Genomic DNA, 21,361 nt, shown 5'->3' with positions numbered 1-21,361 from the left:
GGCCGATGTCCGGAGAGAAAGGTTTGGGATTCCAAAGGATAGATAAGAAGGAAAAAAAGTTAAACTTAGATTCAACTTTCAGGGACCACCTCAACCCCTCCTTAGACCATCCCCAAAACCCCATGTATGGATATAGGGGAATGTATCACCTGCATACATTAATGGATGTCTATAAAACTCTGATGTTTGCTTTGTGAGGTGTGATTCCTTCAACATTCCTTTCTAATGGGTGTTGACTGGAGTCACCCAGCTGTGTCTTGATCAATATACATCTATTATCTTAAAGAAGCCTCGTCTCAAGTCTCTTTATTTGGCTTTATTGGAACTTGGGAAATAAAAGGTGCCATACAAGCTACTAACTCCTCTTTTTAGCAGTTTCCCAGATGAACAGAAGAATTCTACATACAAGTTCTTTCAACAGATAAAAATCTTAAAACAGTTCTTGCTTTGCTAAGTTTATAATTGTCACCTGTAGAAATTCATGTTTTCTTAATAGGAAAATAGACTAAGCATAATCAGAAGCCTTTTAATCAGGTGTATTATATTATGTTTTTGTGTTGTCTGTGTCTGTGACTTGTAATAAGAACACTTGAGTTGACATAGATTTCAGGTCTCCTCACCCCTCTTGCATTATCTTAACTGGTTATTCAAACAGCAGAATTAATTTTTTGAGAATGTATTCCAAAGAACCAAATCATAAAGAAAGCTCAGTAAGAAAACAAATGAATCTAAATGGTGAAATGATCAAATAAGGTTTTATTTTGTAAAGAAGAAAAATCAGACTGTTAATCTGGAAGTTGGAAAATTTTACAGCTAGTTCTCAGTCAAAAATTTGATTTTTCAGGTACTTCTGTATTATTCACAATTATCTTATTAGGACATTTGATTGAATGGTGCTTTTGTGATTCACCTGGAAATAGACACAGTTTCTCCAATTTTCCTGCTGAAATAAATGAAAACTCTACTTTAAAGAAAGAACAAAAACTAATTCATTAATTTAACACTTAATTTGAGGGCTTATTTACATCACATAGAACAATTTATTCTATCCCCAATCAGTAGCACTGCCATGAAATTGCAACAGAGGAGAACTAAATGTAATTGCAATTATAAGTAGCTAAGCTACATCTAATTTCAACAATTGTTACACACAAACCATAGATTTTTTTTTTTACAGTTATATATTTTATTGGGAAGTATAACAACCAGAGGATATGATGAAGTACAACCAAAAAGGTAACAGTGCTAATAAAATCGGAAAAGAATATATAGAATAATAAATAAATGAGTGACATTTGTAGAAACTAAGTGTAAGGACTGTAACAAACACTGCGTAGGACGAACAGGCAGAAGACTAGCAGAACGCATCCATGAGCACCAACTAGCAGTCAGAAGACATGATGAAAATTCCTTAATTGCACAACACATGGACAGACTCAACCACAATTTTAACTGGGAAACTGTCAGCATTTTAGACCAAGCCAAATCCAAATATGCAAGAGAATTCTTGGAAGCCTGGTATTCAGACAAGGCAGCAATTAACAGACACATAGAGATTAACAGCATCTACATACTATTCAAAAGAGACAAAAGACCAGAAGATCACCTCACCAGCATTCAATCACCAGCAATCATCTCCAGCAATCCTCACCCAGACAAGCAAAGGTCACCACCAGGCACACAATCAAGCAGTCAACAGATGCTTATCAATGAACTACCAGATGAGCAAAACAGAACCCCCACCCCCACCAGCACTGGCAAAGCAGGCCACAGCAGATAAATAGAGAGCAAACCTCATCCCATTTTAGCACTGAAGGTGTTACTTAGCCGGGTAATGAAACGTTTGCAAGAAAAGAACCAAGCTCAGAGAACCCCAAGGACTCCATAGAAACTAAAAATATATCCATAAAATGTTAATATAGAACTAGCTCAGTCTTTAACATAGCACTGAATCTAGCCGGGTAGACCATCTATTGCTCCATCTTCTCAGTTTTGGTACAATATGTTTTCAAGAAAATATTGGACAACCATTTGTTTGAGATGGTATGAGGGCTCCTGCCTTGGACAGGAGGTTGGACTAGAAGGCCTCCAAGGTCCCTTCCAATCCTAAGATTCTATGATTCTATGTTATTTCGATACAGTTATATTTATATAATATACTTGGATTCTTAATATTCTATTATTTAGGTGCTTAGTATATTAAATGCAAATAGGAGAGAAGAAGAAAAAAGGGGGGGAAGTGCATATTATATCAGTATTAACTACAGTTTCGGATATTTGTGTTACAAGCATTACAATTATTTGACTTTTCTTCAGAATTAAATATAATGAATATATAATGAAATGAAAAAAATGAAGGAAGAGGTATTTGTTTTGCAATAAAAGTTTCTGTCTTAAGCTGAATTACTTGTTACTAAAATCTCTATTGTGTTGGTGCATAGTGTATACATATATACGGATGTGCTTTTGTTGGATGTACCTGTTAATAAAAAACTAAACCAACAAATTTAGCAATTTTGAAATACTAAAAAGTAAAATTAAAAAAGGGCAATAAAGAGAAAACAATTTAAAAAACAGGAAAAAAAGGAAGCTGTTGAGTTTCTGACTTCTTTTTATACATCTGCTAATCTGCAATATTTATAAGCGTTTAGACTCCCTTAACTGTAGATGGTTGCAAATCAACCATAGATTTTTGTCTCTGAAGAGTCTCTAGAAAATTTAGTCCTGAATATGGCAGAAAAGGTGTTAATGAGAGATCACATAGCGCCGTTCTATGTTCGTCTTATAGTACGCATAGTTTAGAGTACCAGTGATTATCTGAAAAGACCTTAACTAGAGTCTATATCTCTTGCTCACACCCTAAAATATAAAAGGATGTTTATTCTGTCTCCTTCAGGGTATCTAAGGAAAGCTGAGCAGAATGCCTGACATCCTTCTCAGGGGCCACACTCTAGCTGTGGGCCTCCTTTCCAGCATTCTATGTGCCCCCATTGCTTCTGATGGTCAAACCGTGGTCAAAGAGGCTTCTGTTTCTCCTCCCAGTTCTTGGAAACATGCAGTGCACAAGGCAACACCTAGCCATAGCAGAGCTTCTTTGTGCATTTGTGCTATCCTCTCTCCTTCCCAAAAAACTACTGCTTAGCTAGCAGCTCTTGCCTTGGCTTACCTTTTTCTTTGTTGGATCCAAGCTCAAACTTGGCAGGGTGTGTTATATTCAGCCATGGCATACTCATCTGGTGGGCAGAAAGGTAAGAAAAGTTGCAACCCTGCATCACATACAGCATCCTGAAAATTCGATCTAGTATCTTTTTCAGATATTCAGGGAAAGCAGCCAGTATTTAATTTTAGAAGAGACATTCTAAAAAGCTCATGATTCTAAGGATTGTTTTTTTTTAAATGGCCATCACCTAGCAAACCCCCGCCCTAGTTCATCTATTTCAATGAGGTGCAGACAGCCGATACAAAAGGACTGTGGATTACTAGATTAGTCACAGAACTGGTTACCATTGTTCTATAGAGGATGTGTGGTTTTTGACTACCAGATGACATACCTGTTTCATAATAATCATATATACCAATCTGAGCTGGTTTGTTGTTGGTGACAGGATGGGTTTCTTCTATAGTTATTGTGAGAGTAATTTCCTTTGCTGATACCTAAGCATAAGATAAGATATCAGACAATGTCTAATTTGTTCCTTCCCTTTAAATGAATCTACACTATCATTTTCACATTTCAAACGTACCTCTCTCAGATATATGCTGACATGATCATTTCTGATTTCCCAACGTGCAACTTCATTCTGGAGCTATACAAGAAGAAAAACAAGGAATAAAATATATTTGGAGAATTGAATACGTTATAGGAAATGACACTGAAGTGAGAGTTTCATGTAAAATGAGGCAAATAATTTAAAAAACAACTGACTGATTGAAATATGACAGATATTAAAAAGCTCTTCCATTTTGATGTTCCTAACAAGCAGAAATCTAGGTGTCTCTGTTACCCTAGTTACGAGTTCTCTGTTAATCTTGTACCTCACTGAGATTGCTAGAATGTAGTTCTTCCACCCCGTATTTGATGGGTGTTGCAGATATAGGTGTTCTTGCTGTGACTGAACTGCTACAGATTCCCTGTTGAAATTTATAGTCTTTTGGCAACAGCATAAAAGATGGGTTGTGGGCAGACCAGTTATATTTCCAAGTAATACTAGTCTCCTATTTAGCCTGGCAAATAAATTGAGGCAACAGCTCTTTGTCTCTTCCTGAAATACAGCAAGAGTGGCCTACAGCCATCAGATACTGCAGAGAAACCAGGTGCTTGAGTTTGATCTAAGTTTTTTTTGGGGGGGGGGGTTCTGTGATTCACTGAAATGGTATCATGTCACATTTTGTCAAATAGGAATGAAGTAGAATCAGATGGTTTCATCTGATTAGAAACAGAAAATAAAAGCATGCATTTACACTAGCATCCATTGAATAAATAAAATGTATCACAATATTTTGTTTGCGCCTTCTTCCTATTATGCATATACATTCTTTTCATGTTGAAAACGGGCACTCTTCAGGTACCTCTAATTTCTTTGTCTTGGTTATCACTAAAAAGCTCAGTAGCCTTACCTTGCTTTATTTTACCTAGAAGCATAAAAATGGTAGAGGCCCTGAATAGCCCCACCTACAGTATATTTATTACAAACAAAGTGTCACATTGCATATTAATATACAGACATATTATGTAAGACATGGGAGGGGCTCCCTTATATTTATTAATAATAACCATACCACTTGCCCCCAAAAGAGGAATCAAAAGAGAAATGTGGTTATTTGTTGTTTTTAATTATGTATACTGCCCTAAGTTGCATGCCAAAGGGCAGCTATATAAATTGAAGTAATAAAATAAATCCTCAAAATTACTAAATTTCCTACAACTTATAGAATTGCAATTTTAAAGCTTGTCACTTTCAGTCAGTTCAATGCTATGATAATTTCAAAGTTCACTCTCTAGGTTATTTCATTTAATTCCTTTGCAGGCTCTACCTGATCCAAAGATGAACGGACTGGAACAAAACCAGAAAGCATCTTCATATCTATGATGGCCATGTTGGATACATTGCGTTCTCCAGTGTAACTTGAATAAAGAAAAATAATTTATTAGTTATTCTGACTGAACTTGGTCAACAGGTAGCCAAAAAGATACTGCAAAGAACTATTTAGCTAATATCTATCCTACAGAATTCATATACATGTTGAATTATAAAGCCTAAGCACACAATTTAGAATTATATACCAGGGTAACCTGAATTCTTCCACAAAGATACAGATTGTTTGATTGGTGAACATTAAGTTTAATGAATTGTGCAAATGTTTACCTTATTTAATTCTAATTTTTGAAAGTGATTTTACATAAGTTATTCTATGAATTACTGTAGAAGGTGGGAAAAACATTACACCAGAATTATTTTTCTGCCTTTAACTGTCAATATTTCACAATGCCTTTACTCTTCCAAGCATTTTTTCTTAATTATAAGAGTTTGAGACTTGCTTTCAGCAGAAGATAAGTGTTATTTGGCAATCCCTACATTAGATTAGATTATATACAGGAGATTACCTGACTGTGAGCACAACATCCATTTTGGGGAAAAAATTGCCAGTACATGAAGCATTTTTTATTTCCACAGCCAAACTAAATCCAGAAGCCTGTTCAGGAAGGATGACATTGTATCTCAAGAATGTCTGAAACAGGAAAAAAAACCAATATATTTTTATTGTAGTTTAGCTCTACTAAAAACTCTAGGTATCTGTTGAAGGACATCATGGCCAAAGAAATCATTTACCTGCACATAGACACATCCAGAACCTTTCACTTCCACACTGTAGTTCCCTGGGATGCTGGGCAATGTAGTCTGCTGCAATAGGATGCTAACGCTACTATCCACCTGGAAAAGTTGTTTAAAAGATTCCCCTGCACTGATAACAACAGTGTTTTGAGCATCTTTTGTGAAGGTGAGGGTTCCATACTCAGATAAAGCTTGGAGAGCCACAGGAGTGTCCTGGAGAAAATGGTACAGTTCTAGATTAGAAAACAATGTGAGGCTTTATCACAAATCTTTCCCCTCTCCTTCCTCCAAAATGATTGATTGTGTATATGGAGCTTATCTAATTTTATTCTGATAAAAATCAGGAGGAGTCTGATAGCACCTTGTCAGATTGCCAAATTTTATAAAAAGGCATAGACTTTCATGAATTACAGCTCACTTTTATTCTGGCAGTAACCCCGAAAGCTATGTGAGGTTCAGTGGTCTGAACCTTCAACCAGGTTGTTCCCGCCCAAGCCTATTATTCTCTGTATCTCTCTGGCTCTTCCCAGTAATTGCTGAAGCCTCAAAAGTGAAAATACAAAGAAATAAAGAACAGAACAGAAATAGATGTGGTGTCATTAGTCTTAGGACTAAGCAACAATAAGAAGCACTGTCATTTGACAATTCTTTTGGATAAAAAGAAAACTCTTAATACGGTAGAAAAGCATTATTTGGAGCAAATATGATTATAAATACAGTTCGCATTAGTTTAACATGCCAGAGCATCTCTTTTATAAAAAGAAACTGCCCAGAAAATTCGCTGTTGAATGTTTGTAATTCTTTGCATGAATTTATAAAAGTCACCTGAGTAGAGGAGAAACCTCCATAGTAATTCTGCTGCCTGGTCAGCCACTGGGCCATCTGTGAGGCTTCTGTCAGCTGCTCCTGGGATAGGTTCAACTGTCTCAGGTGGGCGAGCAGGACATAACTGGCTATCTCAATCTCAGCTGATGAAGCACGAGGATAGAAGGAAGGGAATATTTCTGCTGCAGGCTTTTTCTCCCTTTCCCAGTATAACAAACCTCCTGAGAATGTAGAATAGGATATTAAGAAATAGCAAAAAATATTAGTGGTACTCATACATATATCCAGAGCCAGCATCAGACTACAATATTTCATCAAACGTGCTACAAGTCCAAAGAGTTGGTGAACTGACACTGCCATGAAACAATTTTCCTCAACAGTGTACTACAGGCAGCAGTACAGAATGACAATCTAGTTAGCCCCCTCCTGCTAAGAAAAGATCTTTGTCGGTACAATGACAATGAGAAGTGATAGTAATTTCCCCTCCTTTCTGCACATGTTCCTCCAAATTCTATTGTGAAGGGACCCCAAATGGGAGGTAGCTCTCTTGGTCTAACTCAAGTTAATAAACTGTGCCCCTTTCCTTACAAAACAGACCTATCTAGAGCATATGATCTAAAGGATTTTGAATGTCTGGTTCTGTGGTTTTTTAAAATTATTTTTCTATATGTTTTGAACTGAGGAAAAACTAGCTATACTTTATCCAGTTTTCATTAAAGTTAGCAAATAAAATGATCTATAGCTGTAGATGACAAAATCAAATTTTCTTTTGATTTTTAGCACAAGACATTGTGACAATATTTTAGATCCTGTCAAACTTTTAGGATAACTAATCATAACTGAAATGTGATTACAAATACAGGTTACCTACCAGTTCTAGTGGCAGATTGCATCAGAATATCCAAGAGACGTTTTTGTTTTTCTGCTTCACCAGCTAAACTATACGTATAAGCCATAAGAGCATTTTCATAGATGTTTTCAAGATTCCCATTCAAAGCTGCATCCAGGCAAGAGAGTCCATTCCGTACAACAGGATACTATGGTTTAAGACACATGTCATGCTAAGTATATAATAAAATTATTTGAATCTCATCAGCTGAATGACTTACAAGGCTAACAAAATAAGATGATTGTAGGAAGCTCCAAAATATGGTTTAGAACATTCCAGTTGTTAGAAATCTCTGAAAATTCTACATACATACATACATACATATTCCTTAGCAGAAACGAGTTGCGTATGACAAAATAGTTTTACACACAGACCCAACCCCCTGGTTACTAGGAGAAACTAAAGAAAAGCGTTTGGGATAACTCCTAAAAATGAGAATAAAAAATACAGCCGTAAATGATTAAATTACTTGCAGACCACCCCAAAAACTCAACTTAGGTATACATAATAATCAAGAGGTATATGCATTGGAAAAATCTACAAATAGTGAGGCATGATGTTTACTTCAAAACAGATGCATTACACCAAACTAAACCAGAAGAATCAACTCATTCACACTTAGAAGTGAGCTCTGCAAAACTGTGGCTCATATTCAACAATTCTCCAGTTTATCTATGTTCCTTTGCTATGCTTCCCTCCCAGTTACATCCTTTCCATTTAATTCTAACCTATCTCTCAGGGAGGAGGCAGTAGTGCTGGTAGGAAGCAGTAGTAATGCTCTGGTCCTCTATAATTCTATTTCCCTGGAGTATTGTGTGGACCCTACTCTTCTAATATTTTGTAAACAATTGAAATCAGTATTAATTCTAAGCTGAACTGACTGTGGGTATCTCAGTTCTTATTCTTAATTCAGTTTTGTTTACTCCTTTTGTTTTGTTGCTATATTTTGTTTTTTTATGTTGATGCAGAAAAAGCCTTTCAGATCTGGAATAAACAAAATATTTAAAAAATAAATAAAAGTCAGAAACATGCATATTGAAGGGTACTTATTGCAGAATAAATACCCTTCAGTTGCAGTTATTATTATATATTTAAACAACACACAAGCCAGTGATATATAGCACCATTCACTTCAGTAAGCTTGCCAATTCAATTCAGTCCAAGCCCAGGTATAGTCAGAACATATTTAATTAGAACTGTCACTATCACAGAACACTCAGTCTTACTGTTAGAATCATAGAAACATAGTTAATTCAAATAGTAATAATAATAATAACAACAATTTATTAATTTGTATGCCGTCCAACTCTCAGTGACTCTAGCATTCACCTCCAAATATTATATTTATTATTTTTCCTTGGTTAATGGAATTTGATTGCAAAATAGTGGCATAACTCAAAAGAAGAAGAAACAGCAACGAAAACACAATTTGCTCAGTCAGCTACTGACTCAGAGTAATCACACTATTTTCATTTATATCCTGCTTATAATTTTAATTGTTCTGTTTGTTGCAATATAACACATATTGAATAATGGAATGTAAGGGTTTGTGATCATCTAGTCCAACTTCCTGCCCAGTGCAGGAATTCACTACTATGGCATCCTTACAAGTGGCCATCCCACCACCACCTCCAGGGGCAATATGTTCTATTACTGAATAACTCTTACCTTAGAGATTTTTTCCTGATGTCCAGCCAAAATCTACTTCCTTGTTAGTAAGCCCATTGTTTCTTGTCCTAGAAGAACTCTGAACATGTCTGTCCTGACTTCTACTTCTTCTCCTTGAAGACAGCTATCATGTTTTCCACAATCTTCTCTTCTCTAGGCTAAACGTACCCAATGCCTACAATGTCCCTCATAATTTTTTTCCTTCCAGGCCCTTTATCATTTTGCTTGGTCTCCATTGGATGTATCAATGCCTTTCCTAAAATGCAGTGTCCAGAATTAGACACTAACTACTAACCACATAACACTAAAATCATAATAAAATCTTACCGAATTTGAAATACCACTCTCCAGTAGAGATGCGGTGACGTGAGCTGTGACTAGAATATCATAATTTTTTCCCTGCTGTTTGCAAAAAAAAAAAGAAAAAAAGTTTAGACAAGACAGCTCTTTCAATCCAGAGAAACTGTATTCAGTATTATTTTAAATTACTTAAAGCAGATGGAAGGCAACTGTTGAAGTGGAAGGGGAAGTAGCAGAACAGTCAGGGCTGCTTCACAACTTAACCATTTTATTATTAACCATGATGCAATCAAACCTGGCTGTATATATCTAAAACACAGGGTTTTTTTTAACAAGTCAGAATCATTTATGCAGTAAAGTGAAATAATCATGATTTGTCTGGCTGATTTGTATTTATTCTCTCTGCTTTTTTAGAAATCTTTGCTTGACACCTCTATAAATTGATCAGATACTTGGGCAGGATGCAAAACAAAGTAGAAATATAGTAAGCAGAAAACCATAAATAAACCATGCATCCCCATTTTCATAACCAAGTTTTCATCTCATGTTAAACTAATATCACACAAGCCATGATAAAACTTGGTGGCATGCATTAATCCAGTCATTCTGTCTGAAATTATAGATGTAATATCTTGAAAACTCATTCATTTAATTTAGCTGCAATGGCTTTAAGATGGAAATAATCTACTATTCAGATTTTAAGTGGCATTTTATTACTTTGTCAACTTGAAAGTCAGTGTTGGTGGATTGGAATAAATGCAAGAAAATAATTCAATCTGAAATCCTGTATATATACTTTCTCTTGAGAACAATCCAAATGTAACTCAGTGTGACCTTTTTCTGGGTAATCCAACTTAGGTTTGCATTATTCTGTCTACATAAAACAGACCTGCCATCTACAGTTGAAACAATATGCCACAGAATCAGAAATGGAATTCGGCCATTTAGGTCACTGAATTCAACCCTCTGCTCCATGCAGCTATCCAAATTAAATCACTCAGATCTGTTCTCAGTTGGAAGCCAAGCGTGGAGTAGGTCCAGTGGAGTTGCCCGGGGAGCGTTCTTGCCCAGTTATCTGGGAACAGTTTGATCCTGTTGCCCCTGAGGAAGTGGACAGCATCCTCGGGGCTGTCAGTGTGACCACCTGTGGTTTAGATCCTTGTCCCTCCTGGTTAGTTAAAGCTACCAAGGAGGTGACTTTAGGGTGGGTTCTGGTGGTGGTTAATTCATCCTTGCAGGAGGGGGTGTTTCTGAAGCCTTTTAAAGAGGCTTTGGTCCGCCCACTCCTCAAGAAACCATTGCTAGACCCCACCCTCCTGGACAATTTTTGTCCAGTCTCCCACCTTCCCTTTTTAGGAAAGGTGGTAGAAAAGGTGGTCGCGCAGCAGCTTCTGAGGATACTGGAGGAAACGGATTATCTGGACCCCTACCAGTCAGGATTCAGGCCCGGTTATGGGACAGAAACAGCATTGGTCGCACTTTTAGATGATCTCTAGTGAGAGCGGGATGGGGGTAGTGCATCCATCCTTGCTCTTCTTGACCTCTCGGCGGCTTTCGATACCATCGACCATGGTATCCTTTTGGGTCGGCTGCAGGAGTTGGGGCTGGGTGGCACAATGTTGCGCTGGTTCAGCTCCTTTCTCCAAGGCCGAACCCAATTGGTGTTGATAGGGAGCGAGAGGTCTGGCCCCCGGCCCCTACTTTGTGGGGTGCCACAGGGGTCAGTACTTTCACCGCTCCTATTTAATATCTACATGAAACCGCTGGGTGAGATCATCCGGCACCATGGGGTGAGGTATCATCAGTATGCGGATGATACCCAAATATATATATCCATCCCAGGTGCCTTAAGTGACGCTGTGACTGCCCTCTCATGGTGCCTGGAGGCTGTGGGGGCCTGGATGGGGGACAACAGGCTTCAGCTGAACCCTGGTAAGACGGAGTGGCTGTGGATATGGGGAGCCTCAGGATCTAGGAGTTTGTCATCTTTGGTTCTTGACGGGGTTGCACTGCCCCAGACAGACCCAGTGCGTAATCTGGGGGTTCTCCTGGACTCACGACTCCTGCTCGAAGAGCAGGTGGCAGTCATGGCTAGGAGGGCCTTTGCACGGCTTCGTGTTGTGCGACAGTTACGCCCCTTCCTGGATCAGGAGGGCCTCCGCACAGTCACTCATGCCCTGGTCACCTCCGGGTTGGACTACTGTAATGCGCTCTACATGGGGCTACCCTTGAAGAGTATCCGGAAGCTACAGCTGGTACAGAATGCAGTGGCGCGGACAGTTCTTAATGCCCCTAGGAGGGCACGTATAACACCCCTGTTGCGTGAGCTGCATTGGTTGCCAGTTTGTTTCCGGGTCCAATTCAAGGTGTTGGTCATCACCTTTAAAGCCCTTCATGGCATGGGTCCAGGTTATCTGAGGAACCGCCTCGCCCTGGTCATCTCAGCCTGCCCCACTCGGTCCAGCAGAAGGGGCAGATTGCAGACCCCACCCGTCAAGGAATTTCGATCGGTGGGGTCTAGGCAGAGAGCCTTTTCTGATGTAGCGCCCGCCCTATGGAACATCTTGCCGCCTGAGGTGCGATGTGTCCCCTCCCTCATGGCCTTCAGGAAAGAGATCAAATCCTGGCTCTGCCAGAAGGCTTGGGGGCCAGAGGGGGGCCCGCACCTATGGAGATGGCTGGTTGGCTGGTGGGGTGAGGGGTTGTCCCCCCCCAGCATCTTACAGGTTTTTTAGGGCCAAATTATAGGAGGTTTTTAGGCCATTTTTATATATGTTTTTAACTATTTATAGATTATGTTTATGTCTGGAGAGTCCTGTGTTTTTTTATTATTATTGTGAGCCGCCCAGAGTCACCCATTGGGGGAGATGGGCGCCATACAAATTTGAAAAATAAATAAATAAATAAAATAAAAGTCCCTAACAGATGGTTGTCCAGTTCTGCTTGACCCCACTAGGCTTCATTATCAAGTCCCTAGCATATAAATGTTCTGTTTCTATATTATATCCCTGTGCTTCTTCCAACTGGGAATTAGAGCATTAGGAAAAAGAAATGAGAGACACTGGATGCTGGATCACTGCCCTTGAGAATGGAATGCAAAGAATACAAACCTTTAAGCCATTATTATATATTCCCCCAACTGGTTCGAAGCAGCCATCTGCCTTCTGTTTGCTTGCAATCCAAATAAGAGCTTGGTTCAAAATATTATCATATATATATATATGGGACTTGGTTCGTGCAAATGCCTTGTACACTAGAGCAGTGAGCCTGGAAAAAAAAAAAAAAAGAGGAAGCCAGGGTAAGGATAATGTTTACACAGCAGCCTAGGTAAACTCACCCTTTCCACTGTTTCAGCCAACACATTATTCATTCCTATGGACTGCCATTAACACTTCTAAGTTACAGTATGTGCTTCTGCACGTAAGGATTAGTTGTGAAGCTAAAAACAATATTTTCCTCTTCCTCTATCCATCACAAATGCTCCATAAGGCCAAAGTGGAACTCCCCTTTGATTGTCATATCTGGAAGCCCACAATCCCCATGTTTGAGGCAACAATGCACGAACATCTTAGCAAGGCAAGTTACTTTTTTTCTACTTGAAATCTTTTTAGAAAACCCACAGTTCTCACCAAAGGTTTCCCTCATTTGCGTTGCCAAAAGTACTGAAAGCTCCATTTGTGAGTTGGTAAAACAGCTGTTTCTGGTATCCTGTAACAAAAGGAGAGTTATATATCAAATACAATTTGCAAATGCTATTTTCCTCTCTCTTTAACAATCACCATTTGAAAACTGGTTATTGGGTCTTTGGTTATAATTCTGATGCTGTCTGATCAGCCGAAGCTTGCATTGTCACTGAATTTTGTCTTGGTGAACTTGGGTTTAAAATAATCATCGATCTCTTATTTTAGAAACTGAACTAAGCTTTGCAACATCCCCTTTAAGCAACAACCATGAATATTAAAATAAAGATAATAATAGACTCAGTGGAGATCTTGATTTTACATGTCTGAATTCCATGTAATAAAACAAAAGGACTGTTGATTACTTTCCTGATTTTACATCCTTAAAGTCAAAATAGTAGCAAAGGGTGTAGTCTAAAGGTTCATTCTCAGGTTCTCCTAACTGCAACACAAACTTGCCCTGAAAACCATTTTTTTCTGCTGACCTCCTAATGCTGCTTTTGTTTACCCACCCCACAGCTCAGGCAGCTGAAAGTCATGTTTAGCTATTCCAATGCCAAAGCAACATTTTCCTTCTTCTCTCAACATTGTTTTTGCCATGGATATGATCTGGCATGTTTCACAGATTGTTTGGTTGCTGACATGGTCAGGAGGTGGATGTATTCAGCTCCTTTTGGCCACTTTAGGCTTCCCTTCCAGTCACAGAGCATTACTCTCCACAGTCATTTCGGTTTCTGCTATGGAGAGACTGGACACCTGGCTTCTGCAGAGGAATCTGCTCACATAACGCCTGATCAGTGCTTTCCAAAACACATTTAAGGTCTTATGTGGGCTCCTTATAATGTTTTTTTGAAAGAGCACTAGATTTGTTTATTTAACATAAGGAGTAAGTGCTGCGCAGAAGATTAGTTTAAATCAGGAAAGAAAAGTGGGTTTTGCCAGCTTTGTGTTGCTGGTTCTGTCATCAGTGAATGGAATATAGGTTTCTCACTGCTTCTGCCAACAAGCATTTTTTATATGTATATTTGCATGAAGAATAATGCCATTTTGCTTCCTCTTAAGCTTACTGTGTAGGTTACTTCCAGCAGCTGTGGCCCATGGCTGCTGCACTGCCATTTTCTTGATTGCTCATTATCGGTCACACCCTCCCACTTCATCTTGACACTGGTGACCTGTCAGCCAGGCTGATTTTGGACATGATTTTAGCACTTTTTCAGGAGAGTGCTATACCCATGTTCATAAATAGCTTGACTGACAGGTAATGAGTATAGAGACTTCCAAGTCTGTGACCCATGTGTTAATTAGACAGGTATCTATACTCCCCCATCCACACCCATTAAGTGATTTGTTGTTTATTTTGCTGCCAGGTGACCCTTGGCTGGGGAGTGGGGGTGGGGGTGGGAATGAAGCCAGGAAAATCCACCAACGGTTTTATTTAATATTCCACTTTAACACAGACTCTGTGAACTGTATTTTCACTACTCCATTTCCCATTTTTACAAAAATGTATTCGAAAACAATTAGCAAAGCCTCATACTCTCTTTGTGTTCATGCTGCTGCTTTTGGGGCCTAAACATTTAGTGGCACTCAATAAAATCAGCCACTGAAATTAAAACACTTACTCTAACCTATTTTAAAAGCCACTTACCACTGTTCAAATGTCCGATTATCCTGGATTTTTTCTCTTCTGTTAGCTGCTTTGTATTATTCAGATAGTTTAAGATTATGAAATTGGACAGGTACATGGCAATATTCTGTTCCCCACAACCATATGGCATCTGGAGATAATATTCGAAGTTCCTCATGGCTGTGCCCAAAATATCACCTGAGAATCAAAAGAAAAGAATTCTTGTAGTCAGTGAATGATTTCAAACTGGGTTGCAACTTCTTGTTCATACACATTTCATAGTTCAGATCACAAAATTTCAGTATACTTTGCATTACTGTGGATATTCAGGAGACAGTTTGGTTGTTTTCGTTTGCCTGCCTCAAAAAAACCTATAGTTCTCCTTATCTAACAATTATACTGAACTACACAGTCACCAAATGATCTCAGTATAAAAACTTTACCTCTTGATCTATGTGGGCATGGGTTCTCTCTCTGTTGGATCACTTAGACAGGAGTGTACAAATTGTCAGCTCAAGGGCCACAACAGACTTAGGGTGGCGTTTGAAGGACACACTCTGATTTTTGGTTCCCATCCATTTTGGATGGGCTCTGGAGAGCTCAAAAATGATGCTGCCAATATGCACATGGCTTCTGGGCAGCATTTTCTTGCACCTCTGATTTAGCTGTAATTTCAGATTTGCATGGGAAATAAACTGAACCACCCTTGTTAACCAGTCAGCTACTAAAGCTTTTGATGTGGGATTGCATGTTAAAACAGCTGATTTATGTAAAAAGGCAAGTACGTCCCATGCTTTTTCCCAATTTACTCTATCTGTTGTCACTGAAAACTAGGCAAAAGAGGGAACTGGGCAGGAAAGGGCTAAAAACAGGCAATGCTAAGATGCAACATTTTTTATTCACACAACAACCTGAATCCATGCACTTTTCCACTACATGAAAAACACCAGCACACTGCTGCAGGTAAATAAGCTGAGGCTGTAAGAAGGTTTATAGGAGCACACAATCACATCTGTTTCTCATAAAATCCATTGCCTGCCACAGCAAAGAATACAGAAAAGTGAATTTAACACAAAAAGGCAAAGAAGAGTATGAGGGGCATTTTTGCCCTTTTCAGAAAGTTCAGGTGCCATGAAGATTGCTATGCTGATAAGTTAAGCAGTTTGACTTGTAATAAAACTTATAAAAATGCAATACTTATAAAATGCAATAGTAGAAAGTCATATAAAATATCAAATGCCAGACCATTGTAATTCTATTGTTCTTGTGTCTAACAATGATAAGATTTATAATTTTTAAAACTTACCAAGAACAGTAAATGAAGCTCTGGCTGATCCTTCCACCAAATTTGCAGGCAAGTTCAAGATCACTGCTTCAGAGACTGGTGTGCCTATGGAATCACAGAAATAAATAATGGAAATTTGGCTCCCAGTTTAACATTCTTTATATCATCATTGCCACTTTGCTTTCTGGTGAGAGTGGCAGTATTTATGTTTGCTTGCTGATGTATTCTAATAAGACTCTGGTGATTGGCAACATCAAAATAAAGGCAATACTAAAACTGATAATCACTAATAGCCATCAAGCTGCCCTAACGTCTACAATCCAAGGGAACATTACTATAGATTAAAATCTCTTTGGAATAAATCTTCTTTAACTGCCCTCATGAGCTCCAGCAGAGAGGGTGCCATCCAAATCAATGGGATGGCTGTTCCAAGAGGGGTGGTGGAGCGGTCATAGAAAAAGCATCATCTCCTGCCCCCCATCCCCAAGCTTCCCATATGAGCAGAATCTTAAAATTTCCTCTGAGACAAAAGAATTGAACAGATTGGTTCCATTTGAAGGAGACAGTCCTGGAAATACAGTGGTACCTCGGGTCACGAGCGCTTCTGTTCATGACCAATTCGGGTCATGAACAGCACAGTTTGCAAAATTTTGCTTCCGTTCGCGAACTCTGCATCGGGTGACGAACAGGATCCACGGCCATTTTCCCTGCTGACACACATGGTCGTGGCTTCCTGTAGGGAGGGGGACTCTCCCTCCAAACAATAACCGCCTCCCACCCGCCTTCCTGTCCTCCACGCCTCAAGCAAGGTTAGTGTTCTCTCTCTTCATACTGTATTGTACTGTACTTTGTGTCATATTTTTGTGGTTTAAAAAAAAAACATATGGTTCAGAACAGATTAACCGTATTTACATTGAACCTTATGGGAAAATTTGATTTGCGGAGTGAATTAAGTTCGTGACCCGAGGTACCACTGTATCTGGATGCCAAGTCATAACAAACTTTAAAGATTGAAATCTGCACTCTGAATTTATTTATTTATTTATTCATTCAATTTATATTGAATGCCCATCTGAGACCAGTGAATTGTACTTGGAAACCTATTGGAAGTCAATGCAGCACTTGCAGAACTAGAGATATATGGCAAGCAGGCATGTTGCAGGCAGGTGGGCAATTCTCTATTTTTGTGATGATGAGGGCATGAGTTATTGTCACCAAGGCATCCTGCTTCAGGAAGAGGTACAACTGGCACCACAAGTGAAGCTGGGCAAAGTTCTTCAACTATGATTTTCATCTGCCTATTTAGCAGTAGCCATGAGCCAGCAGAACCCCTAGGTTGTGGCTACTAGTTCAGGAGGAATGACACGCCATCCAGAATAAAAAAATGGAACTGATGGAAAGCCAGATGGCATTTGGACAAACATTAACTTCATCTTGCAGAGATTCAACTTCAGCTTGTTCCTTCATATCCAATCTTTCACAGCCTCCAGACACCAAATCAGGGGTCAGAACCTCTACCACATCTCTGATTTGGCTCAGGATGAAAACCTAATATATGATCAACATACTGATGATGATACCTCACCCCAAACTGATGGATGACTTCTCCCAGCAACTTCCTTAGATATTAGACAAGGAGACAGAGGTACTTCATGTAGGAACAACTGCTGAGTTGATCTCTCCTCCCCCTGCCCACCAGTAATTGAAATTATCTGCTGACGATAGAGTGGAACCACTATCATGGCCCACAGTCCCAGCTCTCACAGGTGACCCAGAAGGATACCATGATCAGTGATATTGAAGGTCACTGAGCAGTCAAAGAGAACAAGAAGAGGACCAGAGATCCCTTTCCTGAACTTTATGAATGTCACCTACCAGAACAATCTGTTTTCCATGAAACAGATGAACAGATGAACAGTTTTCCATGAACCTAGACTGCATGGTAATTGTAAAAAATAACTGGATACAGGAAAGGCCTCTTCAGGAGAGGGTATACCACCACTTCCTTCAAGATGACTGGCACCATCCCCACCCCCAGGGAGCTGTTGATCTCCTTATGGATCCAACCATTCATGTCCAACCCAGCTACCTGAAGAAACTAGGTGGAACGTGAATCTAGTCCACAAATGGCAGAACTCATTCTACAGAGCTCTCTGCCTGCTTTCTGGGAAACAATAAGCCAAATATGAAATCTCATCATGCAGAGTTCTCATCATGCTTAATTAAATGTGAGTGATTTTATTTGTACAATGTTGCACAAATAGCTTCATAGCCTACTGGCATTAATTGCTCTTCACCTGTACAGCAAGGTCCTTGGTCAATACCTAGATATCCTGGAGAATCACTGCCAACAGAGCTGAATTTGCTCTTAAAATTGTTATGTTTATTCACTGGAATCTGAATATCTGACTTTGACTTCAATGTTTTATTTTTAAGAGTATGGCATGCAAAGATTTTAGGATCTAGCACTGTTGTGAACCAAGCTGTTATTTTTTAAGCTTTGTTTGACTATTGACTATTTGTTCTACCTTATCCTGCTTGATTTGAAGGAATCAGCGAAGAATTAAAATAACATATATTTGACAGGAAGATCTACATTTTTTTGGAAATCTGGCAAAATAATACCAAAAGCGATTGTGGAAAACTTGAATACTTTCATTGCATTCATGCATTTCCACCTTACCTTTTGCGCAAATTAGAGAGCTCTGGGTCACCTCCTTTTTAACACCTTCTGGCTGCATGATGGAGAAAATGAATAAACAGGAAAATAAGAGTAATAATAAAGAAGGGAATCACAATTAATAAATAAGTCTATAACACATAGTTATATCTATACTTCGTGATGTCACGTGACCATATTGCTTAGCAACAGCAATTCCGGCAGTCCCGGTTGTTGTTGTAACCCCAGGACCGCATGGCTCATTAACCAGGAAGAGGAGAGAGTTCCAAACAAGGAGTGTGGAAGAGTGCATGGGCACTGCGGGGGGTGCTGCAGGCAGATGCTAGGGAATGTAGGTGAGCTGGTAGGGGCTGCAGGTGGGCACTGAGGAGTGCAGGCACTGGCGAACATGGGCTGGGGGTGCTGCAGGCGCGCTCGCACTATGCAGCACTGGCAGGCGGGGGGGCTGCTACATATTCTGTACTGGGGCTACTTGGGAGAAAAAGTGGCAGGGAGCAACTTGTGACCTTCCCTGTTTCTCCCCATAGACTGATTTACTTGTGGGAAGTTGGCAGGGAAGGTAGCAAATGGTAATCATGTGACTGCAGCTTGCTGCGACATTGTAATTGCAAGCTGGGCACCTGGATCATGATCATGTAACCATGGGGACACTGCTATGGCTGCAAGTCCCCCTCGTTCAGCACTGTCATAATTTTGAACGGTTGCTGAACAAGTGGTCATAACTCAAGGACTAACTGTACATTATTGTTTAAGTTTTTTGTGGTTGGGTTTCAAATATCCTTTTCTACACCTGTGAGACAGCGCCTCACTATCTATTCCTCTCTCTTCAGTATAATATCTACCAGTTAGCTCTGCTTATTGTTTGAATGTTCTAAGCTTCATCTTCTCTCCATGATAGAGTGTGCGAGTGTATATACATTTATACATGTAAATACTCTTCACGTAGATACCTATGTACAGTATCTCAAATGCACGAAGGGTTTATATTTTCCTTTCCACAGACATATGAACCATTATTCCCTCACAAAACAATTACAGGTAGTCTTCACTTAAAGACCACAATAGGGACCAGAAAATTGATTGTTAAACAGGGTGGTTGTTAAGCAAGTCACCATATGACCAGCCCCGATTTTACAACCATTTTTATGATGGTCATTAAGAAATCTCTGAGGCTGTTAAGTGAATCACATGGTCATTAAACAAATCCAGCTTCTCCAATGGATGTTTTTTACTGGAATTTGCTAAGGTCACAAATTGCAATCACATGACTGCAGGGGGTGGTGCGACTGTTTGCAATGATCGTTAAGTGTGAGTACAAGTTGTAAAGCACTTTTTCTGAGGCCATCATAACTTCGAACCATCATTAACAAATGGTCATTAAGTGAGGACTACCTGTATTTCACTCTTGTAGATGCCTAAACTTTATGCTTACCTCAACCAAAAGTGGTTTGATGACTGTGTCCCTGCGTCCCTCAGTTAGCTCACCTGCTTTGGCTTCAGCAGTGACAGTGAAATTCACTGTACCTGAAAGAAGGCCCAATTGCACAAAAAAAAAAAAGAAAGAAAGAAATTTTCATAGGTAAAGAAGAAATGCATCATTATAAAAATCCTACTGCCTGCTTTAGATAAAAATTTACTCATTTGTATGACTTTCTAATAAAAAATTATAAAATATTATAGGTGTTATAAATAAAAAATAGTAAAGAAACAAATCAATATAAAAAGGAAACACTTTGCTAAAAGCAATTAGAATAGAAAGGATGTTCATTGTTATGTGGCTGATTGAACATAAACATTATGATTTGCCTTGATGAAACATCTTAGGTTACCTTGTACTATTTCACATGTGAGAAAACCAGAAGAGGCTTCTGGCTATTGGAAGTCCCAGGAGAGGCTGAAGAAGACTCTCAAAGCAGCTAGAAGCAAGGGGCCAGTGTTGCTTTGCAAAAGAGCTTTGAACGGATGAGCCTACTTTAAAGCAAAGCACCCCTGTTTTGTCTGGTTTCTTTCTGAGAAGGAATTAATTTAGTAGAGCAGCCTATCTCAATCTATAGGGTTGACCACATTTGGCTGTTAATTCTGAGTGATGTAATATGAAGAGAGCAGGATGGTACCAGTTGCAGAAAGTTATTCTATGAAAATCAGAGGAAGGATAATTCTGCAAAAGAATAGGTTACCTAGCTTTTGAAGCCTAATTCTCCAACTGTAGGATTTTGTTTCATCTGCACATATTCTTGTGAAATCCTTCTCCGTTGACAGATTTTCTACTTCAAAATCTTGAGAGTCTTCTAGTGTAACAGTTACCTGAGAAGAAAAAAAGAACCCATTAGAATATAAGTGTAGAGCTATTATTTGCTCAATCTAGGCCAGATCTGCAGGTCTGAGCAATTGATTCCAATCTATTGACATTCCAAGCTGCAACTGGCTGCAGTGCCAGGCATGCCATCTCCTCTCCAGCAGTTGGTCATTGTCTATTTCACCCAGGGCTGTTATGTTCTCAGCTGGCCTACAGCTTCCTCTTTTTAATTTTGGTTTATCTAATGATGGGTCACAAACAGCATGAGTCCAGTAAA

At 39.2% G+C, this 21,361-nt stretch overlaps 1 protein-coding gene across 7 annotated transcripts in view; it reads right to left on the bottom strand.

Annotated features, from left to right (window-relative positions):
* LOC103050633 (ovostatin-like) overlaps positions 1 to 21,361 on the bottom strand; it is a 74,388-nt gene that overhangs the window by 27,459 nt on the left and 25,568 nt on the right. For 3 of the 7 annotated variants that reach the window (XM_088137558.1, XM_088137557.1, XM_088137559.1), the window contains exons 20-35: positions 20,966 to 21,092; positions 20,221 to 20,312; positions 18,792 to 18,843; positions 16,130 to 16,213; positions 14,845 to 15,021; positions 13,146 to 13,224; positions 12,627 to 12,783; positions 9,544 to 9,618; positions 7,531 to 7,696; positions 6,660 to 6,880; positions 5,832 to 6,047; positions 5,606 to 5,730; positions 5,035 to 5,125; positions 3,744 to 3,806; positions 3,552 to 3,654; positions 3,167 to 3,233 (exon numbers count right to left, since the gene is read on the bottom strand). In XM_088137558.1, the coding sequence (XP_087993684.1) occupies positions 3,190 to 3,233; positions 3,552 to 3,654; positions 3,744 to 3,806; positions 5,035 to 5,125; positions 5,606 to 5,730; positions 5,832 to 6,047; positions 6,660 to 6,880; positions 7,531 to 7,696; positions 9,544 to 9,618; positions 12,627 to 12,783; positions 13,146 to 13,224; positions 14,845 to 15,021; positions 16,130 to 16,213; positions 18,792 to 18,843; positions 20,221 to 20,312; positions 20,966 to 21,092 (1,872 nt within the window). In that variant the 3' untranslated portion in view covers positions 3,167 to 3,189. Of the gene's footprint in view, positions 1 to 742; positions 944 to 3,166; positions 3,234 to 3,551; positions 3,655 to 3,743; positions 3,807 to 5,034; positions 5,126 to 5,605; positions 5,731 to 5,831; positions 6,048 to 6,659; positions 6,881 to 7,530; positions 7,697 to 9,543; positions 9,619 to 12,626; positions 12,784 to 13,145; positions 13,225 to 14,844; positions 15,022 to 16,129; positions 16,214 to 18,791; positions 18,844 to 20,220; positions 20,313 to 20,965; positions 21,093 to 21,361 lie in introns of those variants that run through there. The other 4 variants (XM_007428537.3, XM_088137560.1, XM_015888124.3 and 1 more) reach the window with 3 other exon arrangements.

The sequence above is a fragment of the Python bivittatus genome, unplaced genomic scaffold (assembly GCF_059951505.1).
Source record: "Python bivittatus isolate LINGU-HERP-01145 unplaced genomic scaffold, Pbiv_v1 ctg000220_np1212, whole genome shotgun sequence".
Taxonomy (NCBI): domain Eukaryota; kingdom Metazoa; phylum Chordata; class Lepidosauria; order Squamata; family Pythonidae; genus Python; species Python bivittatus.
This window is presented reverse-complemented; position numbering and strand designations above follow the sequence as displayed.